Below are 9018 nucleotides of genomic sequence, written 5' to 3'. Positions count from 1 at the left end.
TTCGCGCGACTGCCCAAGGCAAACTTTATAACAAAAATTGATTTAAAAGATGCCTACTGGCAAATTGCCCATTCAGAAAAATCCAAACCCATAACAGCTCCCCCCTTGTACCAGTTCACTGTAATGCCATTCGGATTATGCAACGCTTCGCAAACCATGGCACGATTGATAGACGATCTAATTCCAGCAGATCTGAAATACTGTGTGTTCGGATTCCTAGACGATCTCTGTGTGGTGTTAGAAGACTTTGATACTCATTTGGAAATTCTGATTCGTATGTCTCAGCAATTTAGAAAGGCAAATCTAACTTTAAATATACAAAAGACAAAGTTTTGTGTTACAGAAGTGCTAAATCTGGGCTATATTATAGAAAGAGGAGGAATTTCAACAGACCCTGCCAAAATAGAAGCAATAAAGACTTGGCCAATTCCGAAAACGATAAAGCAAACCAGAGGTTTCTTGGGTGTTGTTGGTTGGTATCGTAGATTCATTGATAATTTTTCTGATATTACATTTCCGATAACCCAATTGCTAACTAAGAAAAAGAAATTTTTATGGACACAGGAAGCTGCATTTGAAAAACTTAAGGAAAAGCTTACCTCTGCACAGATCTTGATCAATCCAGACTTCAACAAGAAATTCTTCGTGCATTGTGATGCAAGCAACTATGGCATCGGAGCAATGTTGGTACAATTGGACGAAGAAGGAGCTGAGAGACCTATAGTGTTTATGTCAAAGAAGTTAACAACAGCTCAACTAAACTATAGCGTAGCAGAACGCGAGTGCTTGGCTGCTTTGGAAGCAATTGAAAAATTCCGGTGTTATCTGGAACTACAAGAATTCGAAGTCATAACCGACCACGCCAGTTTAGTTTGGTTAATGCGACAGTCAGATTTAAAAGAAGACTCGCGAGATGGACCATGAAGCTGCAAGGTTATAAGTTTGAAGTAAGTCACCGACGAGGTCAAGATAATGTAGTACCCGACGCCTTGTCCAGAATGTTTTCAGAGGATTTGTGTGCTTTGGAAGAACTTCGCCCCTTAGTCGATTTGAACTCTCCTAGTTTCAATGACGAAGAGTATCAACAACTAAGACAGAAAATTAAAAAAGAACAGGAAAGATACCCAGATTTAAAAATAATAGATCAATTTGTTTATATACGCACGGAGGATGATGATGGAACAGAGTTCAGTCAAGTCAATATTTGGAAATTATGGATTCCACAAAGTTTGTCAAAAGAAGTTATAAAACGAGCTCATGAAGACACGATATCTGCACATGGCGGAATGGCAAAAACTTTGGAGCTCATACGTCGGACATTTTTTTGGCCTGGCATGGTGGTACAGGTGCGTGATTATATACGAAACTGTGAGACGTGCAAGTCAACGAAAGCACCTAACCAAATCTTGAAGCCACCAATGGGTAAGCCCGCAGTATCAGAGACACCTTTTCAGCGATTATATATTGATCTTTTGGGACCATATCCGAGAAGTAAACGTGGTCATATCGGACTCCTGATAGTGGTTGATCATTTATCGAAGTATCATTGGCTTCAACCCCTTAAAGTATTTAAGAGTAATGTGATTCAAGAGTACCTGCAGGATAATATCTTCTTTAGATACGGAGTTCCCGAGATATTGGTTAGCGACAACGGATCGCAATTCAAGGCAAGCGAATTTAATGCATGGTTAACAACGTTGGGTATAAAACATATATATACAGCAGTTTATTCCCCACAGTCGAATGGCTCTGAGAGGGTAAACAGATCCATAATTGCAGCAATACGCGCCTATCTCAAAGAGGACCAGCGCGAATGGGATCTACACATACCTGCTATAAGTTGTGCCCAATCATCAGAGTATAGGACGCTCTCCTTTCCATGCTTTGTTTGGCTTTGACATGGCTACACATGGTTCCCTATATACTCTTCTCGAAAGGATTAACATGCTGAATGAGTCGAATAACGTGTTGCGAAAAGACGATCAGTTAGCATTACGCCGTAATTTACACAAGAAGAATATACCACAGGCAGCGGAGCAGAATGCAAAGGTATATAATTTGAGGACCAAGGAGGTTAATTTCAAAGTAGGACAAGAAGTCTTTAGACGTAATTTTGGACAGAGCAACTTCCAAAAATGCGTTAGTGCTAAGTTAACCTTGTTGTGGCAAATGTCTCGAGTTCGAGAGAGATTAGGAAACTGATATTATGTGTGAGAGGATTTAAATGGTAAACTGCTGGGAACCTATCATGCTAAGGACATTAGGCAGTAACTGTCTTTTTTCAGGTTAATACTTCGAAGCAAGCTCTAGTACTATCCTGTGGTTGTAGTGCCCAGTTTCTGCCGTTAGTTTTATTTTAAATTTTAAGGCGTTAGTTTGTATTTCAGTAAGTGGTGGGTAATTGTGTTGATAAAATAATCAGCTGAGCTTAGAAGTTCGATAGTTTTACTAGTGCAACCCTAGCGAAGGGGCTTCGTGCGCGATCGCATGCATTGGCCACACTCTTTTCTGGCGAACTTCCGCCCTGGCTAGACGCCTAAACTCCTAAGCTCCTCCAGAAAATATATATAAATTTAAATCTGGAATTTTCTTGGCCATCAAGCCGAATTATTAATTAAATACTAATCTGGAGCATCTGGGACAACAACTATTATAAAGTTTTGTGAATCTTATTATCGTAAGTTAATTTTTTGTGGATATTTAAATCTTTGGAAGTTTGTAATAAGTTCTTTTGAAAACTTAGCCATAATTAAATTGAATGCTGAAAGCCTGAGCAAGGAATTTCATATTTGAATTCCGAGAATTTGCCAGGGATAATTTTTGAGACACCGTGGGCTCAAACGCTGCACACCGTGAAGGGCACAGAGACATTTCGACAAAGTCAACCAGCTTGGTTCGAATACGGGCAGAGAAGTTTCTTCGTTGCGGATTGAGAGTCTCTTAGACCGAATTTGTTGCATAGGAATGACAGACACTTGATTTAACCTAAAATTTTATTCCTAAGCATCATCCAGCGGACGACGAAGGCCATCGACGGACCGGACGGATGGGTAAGTCCTAAGTTCTTGATATAAATGATGATCGTTCTGGTATTTCCCTGCTTGTGTGAAAAAAAAGCGAGTTCAGTTTCAAATAATCAGCAAATAAGAAAAAAGTACCGTAAAGCTAAAACAAAATATTAAAGAATAAAGAAAATTGCCAATCAGTGTTGAAAAATTAAAACGATATTAAGAATCGCCTTTGACTGTGTGAGCGAGCCTACAGTTATTTATAATTAATCTCGTAATTTAAGTTGGAGACTTTCCAAATTCCAATTAATCTTACCATATTGAATATCTATAAGTTTATATATATCCACCTTACAATTAAGATTCACAAAACAAACATATTATCCCTAATTTGGCTTTTGGATGCCTGAAATGAAATTATTTAATTTGATTACCGTATATTATAAGAATCATTATTTTAGTTTAGTCCACTTGGATTATGTTTCCTACTTATTGAAGTATTTTGGTATTCCGTAAACCTCGTGAATAAATATCATTTGTAGTGTTTGAGTAAGAGTTGTGTGATCTTCCTTGTAGCGAAATGTGAGCGGTGAGGTTAATTATTTTGGGATTTTCCAGAATCTTGCGAAAGGAAAATCATTGGTTGGGAGGGTTTAGTCTGATGATTAGGGACTGCGAGAGAAACTACCTATATAGGCTGAACCCGACCTCTTCTTGGATCAAAGAAGATTCTTTGACTAAGAGGGGATGTACATGATCTGGATTCATTCCGGGTTGTGTACATTACACCCTTGCAGTCCTTGGTAATAATAATTTTACATGTTCAAAATTTGTTTTCTGCAACTCAATTCATCAATATACAAACAAAACAATTTTACTCTCTATTTTACAATTATTTTACAATCACATATGTAAATTTCATAGCATACTCCGATTTTTATGAAAATGTTTCTTCTAGTTCTTCGTGAGCTATATGATATAGCTCCGATTCTGATGGTTTTCATACTTTATTTTTCCCGGGTAATAAAAAAACCCCACAAAAAAATTTCAGCCCGATAGCTCTTAAGACGGCTGAGTAAAACGCATTCGCACACACGGACGGACGGACGGACAGACGGACATACGGACAGACGGACAGACGGAAATGGCTATATCAATTCAGCTTCTCATGCTGATCAAGAATATATATACTTTATGGGGTCGGAAACGTCTCCATCTGTGCGTTACAAACATCTGACCAATTTTATAATACCCTCTGCAAGGGTATAAAAAACAACTAATATTGTTTCTCAACAGCAGAGTATAAATAAGCAGCAACTCAAAATAAGAAACAAAGCAGCGTCTAAGCAGTAAAATCAAAAGCAGCAACAACAACAAAAGAGCAACGTTAATGATAATAAATATGTCTAGTTCTTCTACCAATGTAAACACTTAATCGTTGCCCTCTGTCTTGGGTACGAATGTATCTTATTTCCCTATTGGCAGCTAATATGTAATGCCTACCAACAAACTCAAACTATCCTATTGGAATGCTTGCATAATAAGAAACAAAAAACTAGAGCTTTCACAATTCGTTAATGATAATAACATAGATATAATGATGGTAATTGAAACCAGATTTGACTCTGTTAACTTTACAGGCGGCAACAATCAGCACCATTTGCAAATTCAAGGCTTTATTACATATTATGCTCATCATCCAAATACTTACAGAAAGGGAGGGGTAGCCATTCTTATAAAAGAATGCATTAAACACTGTTCACTAAAAATCATTTCAGAAGATCATGTTCAATGTGCTCCAGTTTCAATTGATCTAGGTGCCAATGAGCAAATTGTAATTGCTAATGTCTATTGTCCTCCAGTTGTTAAATGGACGACATAGCAATTTACAGAATTATTGAATACTATTAGCGATTTAAATTCAAACTCTAAATTCATCATATGTGTCGATAAGAATGCAATATATAACTGGTAGATTGCTTTTTGAAGCGATACACATTAATAAAAATGAATGAAATTCGCATTGGTGGTTATGAGTTCTACATCCAAATGTTCTCTTTTATCCAAATGTTCTAATATCAAACGTTTTCAAAAGGAACTGGAAAAGATAACGCAGTTAAATGTAGAAATGAAATCAGGCCAAGACATCAAAAATATTATCGACTTAATTACTCATAATATATATAGTCATATATCCAACTTCAATACACAAAACGTTATAAACTCTTCGCCCACTAAAATTAAACTTTAAAGTAAACATCCGTTTTTCATAATAAACAATTGGACACTTGCAATAGCAATGGTCCCCCTAAAAGTCAAAAGCGTGAGAACGCTAATTAAGCATTAAAATTCGGGCCAATCAAATCCGTTTAATTGAACACTTGCAATAATAATTGTACCCCTAAAAGTCAAAAGTCTGTGAACGCTAATTCAACAAAAACAATATCTTTTTTTCCTATCTGGAAAGACCAGATATATAATTGGCGCAGCCGGTAGGATCGGTAAAAGTGAACTTGTTATTCTATCCGTGTGATACAGAATTATTATTCGTGCTTTACATAGAATTAGTGAGTAATCATTATAAAACTCCGATCCGACATCAAGAACTTACGGGAACGCTCAAAAGTCTACAACAGTGAAAAATATTTACGCCAACTGTGCGCGGAAATATCAATTGTGTGTTGCAACCAAAAAATTCCAATTGTGGAATAAAAACGCCAACTGTGTGCGAATAAAATAAAACACCACTAAAAAACCAAAATGGCCGTAGAACTCACCTCAATCAAGCACTGTCTTCGTTAAGACATGTGGCAAACTATGATGGATAGATTTCATCATGCACCTATATGCAACCCATGACATAAGGCAACATAACATATTGTTCAGCGTAATCGAGATGCAGCTCACTGGAGAGGCACAACGACTTTCGAAAATTGGACAAGCCAAAACCTGGCCGGACCTAAGAAAATTCCTCATCCATGAATTGAAGACGCAGACCCCATGTGAAGAACTTTTTCAACGCCTCTACAACACCAACTATATAGGAGGAAACCTTCGTAAGTTTGTAACAGAATTAGAATATAAATCCTATATTATCACAAACAAGCTTAGTCTTGACAACGATGCAAATAACACTACCCTTTATACAAATGCTTTAAATAGCACCATAAAAGATGTAATCGCCAAAAAATTACCCGATAGATTATTTATGACGTTAGCGAGATATGATATAACCACAGTTAGCAAGCTGAAACAAGTAGCTCAAAGAGACGGGTTATATGAGAATAGTATAACAGAAATCAGAAAATCAAAGCCAAAATCAAAACCAAAAAAGTGGAAAATCTTTTGTATCCAATGGTACAACTCCGTCTCAAACAAAACGATCAGATACATCACAAAACTAAAAACTTTTCCAAGAATTTCAACAAAAATTAAATATTGACAGGGCTCAAAATCCAATGAATAATCAACAGCAAAATAACTATCAAAAAAATAATGTAACAGACCAGCCTACAAAAAGGCAAAGAGCAAGTAATAGTGGAATTAGCAAAATGGACACATCAGAAAATTTTCATAAAAGAAGATAGAAACAAGTCCTTCATCAGACTAACTGTTGAGTTTGGCGCTAAGGTTCGATGTTTTAGCGGGCCCACAAGAAAACACTCCACTTTTCACGTGATACTTCATTTATTTCTTCCACGTGTATTTCTTATGCTAATGGGTGTGTGTATGGTGTGTGTACCGTATGCGAGGCGTTATTATGCCTTTGCTAGCCGTTTGATTGTAAGCGAGCCGTTTGAGAGCCGCTATGATTGTAAGCGAGCCGTTTGATTGTAAGCGAGCCGCTATAAATTAATCGCCCTTACTCGCGGTTGTAACCAAACTGTTCTGTCCGCCGCTTAGTAACAAGCATAGAACCTAACATGTAAGCTTAAAGCGCAAGATGCAACGGTTAATTTCCCAGCACGTAGGCTGGCGCTTAAGAATAAGTATGAAAATGAAAGAGAATGAGTGATATGGGTTAACCCATTGGTGGCTGCGTCGGGTCTGCTGGGCAGTTAGCGAATTTCGGCGGCAACATTCCCCCCCAAGTAAAGCTGCTCTCTTCAGGGGGTTGCTTTGCTCCAAAACAGCCGACGTCTAATACAGTTACTTTAGCCACGGGCCTTTGAAGAGTCCCGTTGGCAGTTCTGACTGCCTTTTGGCCATCTATTTCGGGGCAGAGTCTCGTCCAATATTACAACGACGTCTCCAGCTGCTATTGGCGGTCTCTTCGTAAACCATTTTCCTCGGCTGGCTAAATCTGGAACGTATTCGCGTACCCATCGTCGCCAGAATTGATCGGCGAATTCTTGTACAGCTTGCCACATGTGCTGTACGGTATGTGTAGTTTCGATGACTGGTTTATAGCCGCTTGCTGATCCTAGTAGTAGATGGTTAGGGGTGATAGCCTCGTCGTCTTTGCTGTCCAGAGAGACAAAGGTAAGCGGTCTGGAATTTAGGATGAATTCCACTTCCCAGAGTGCGCTTTGTAGGCCCTCGCTGGTAAATTTTCTCGCTGGGCAGATTGCGTAGAGTACAGTCTTGACGGAACGAACAAGTCGCTCCCATGCTCCCCCCATATGAGGAGCGGCTGGGGGATTAAATTTCCATTTGATGTCATCGAACGCCGGTTGCACGGCGTTGAAGTTGATCGTCTGCGCTTTGTCACAGATAATCTTTTCAGCAGCTTTGAAGTTAGTGCCATTGTCGCTGTAAATTTCTCTCGGGGTCCCGCGCCGATTGATGAAGTTTCGGATGCACATTATGCACGATGCAGTGTCCAAAGAGCACGCCAATTCTATATGCACTGCCCGTATGGTTAGGCAGGTGAAAATAACGCCCCATCTTTTTTCGCTTCGCCGTCCTACAGCAACCAAGAAGGGCCCGAAGTAGTCGATACCGACGTAAGTGAAGGGACGTTGGTAGGCAGCCAGCCTGGCGATGGGTAAGGGAGCCATTTGCGGTGGAACAGGCATGGCGCTCTCATTTTTACAGCGTTGGCAAGACTTCCGCATGCCTCTGTATAAGACTCGTAGGCGTGGTATGTAAAACATGCCTCGAATCCTGTTAATACACGTCTCATGGGATGTGTGGTGCATTTCCTGATGATACCAGTTCACTATGAGGCGAGTAATGTGGTGCCCATATTGGACCAGTAATTGGTTTTGGCCGTTTAGGTTTTCTGCTCGCCCTCGGGTACGTAGGATCTGGTTTTCATCTAGAAAGATATTTAAACATATGAGTTTGGAATTTGATTTTAAAGGTTTACCTCTCGTTAAGTTGCGAATTTCTGGGTTGAATTCAGACGACTGCGCATGCCGCAGTAGGAGTGTGCGTGCCTGCTGAATCATCTCGTAAGACACCTCTGTAGGTGGCGATGCCTTCTTTTGTTTCGCTTTCAGTTTCTCAATGTAGAGAATAAAGCGCGCAAAAGCTCGATATAGCCTGCGCCAGTCGGAAAAATATTCCGCGTTAAGTTTTAGCTCCATCGGCGAATTGTCGATGAAGAGTATGTTATGCCTGACTTCAGCATTGTTTGGTGGCCCCAAATCATCGCATTTTGGCCACTCGTGTTGATCCTGCAGCAAATAGTCTGGACCGTGTAGCCAAGTTTTATATTTATTGGCGTTGTTTGTTTTAGTAGCAAGATCTGCAGGGTTAAGGTTGGTTGGAACCCAGTTCCATTGGCTAACGTTTGTGAACTCCAGTATTTCGCCCACGCGGTGCATGACAAATTGCTGAAACTTTCGTGGATCCATACGAAGCCATTTGAGAAAAGTCTTTGAGTCGGACCAATAACAACTCGAGTTAATTGACAAACTTGGATTGCGTTGGATTCGGTTACTCAGCTTTGCTCCGATAACTGCGGCCTTCAGTTCCATCCTTGGTATAGATAGTGGACTCAACGGTGCCACTTTCGCCTTGGAGGCCACGAAGCTGAGGTAGGTTCTTTACCCCTGGCGTATCC

The 9018-nt window shown here is 39.7% G+C and overlaps 1 protein-coding gene across 1 annotated transcript; it reads right to left on the bottom strand.

Annotated features, from left to right (window-relative positions):
* Positions 1–7162: 7162 nt before the first annotated feature.
* Positions 7163–8779, bottom strand: LOC124460938. Its single transcript, XM_047012522.1, has 2 exons — positions 8320–8779; positions 7163–8268 (listed from the first exon to the last, which is right to left on the bottom strand). Exons 1-2 carry the CDS (start codon positions 8777–8779, stop codon positions 7163–7165), a joined length of 1566 nt encoding a protein of 521 aa, XP_046868478.1.
* Positions 8780–9018: the final 239 nt, after the last annotated feature.

This window comes from Drosophila willistoni, unplaced genomic scaffold (assembly GCF_018902025.1).
Source record: "Drosophila willistoni isolate 14030-0811.24 unplaced genomic scaffold, UCI_dwil_1.1 Seg167.1, whole genome shotgun sequence".
NCBI classification, from domain to species: domain Eukaryota; kingdom Metazoa; phylum Arthropoda; class Insecta; order Diptera; family Drosophilidae; genus Drosophila; species Drosophila willistoni.
The sequence above is the reverse complement of the archived record's forward strand: the minus strand, read 5'-3'. Positions and strand labels throughout refer to the sequence as shown.

Bases quoted from the DNA above. Each gene is read 5' to 3' on its own strand.
- LOC124460938 (XM_047012522.1), bottom strand. From the start codon at position 8,779: ATGCACCGCGTGGGCGAAATACTGGAGTTCACAAACGTTAGCCAATGG. The intron at 8,269-8,319 runs GTAAACCTTTAA...ATATCTTTCTAG, and splicing joins AATTCGCAACTTAACGAGAG to ATGAAAACCAGATCCTACGT.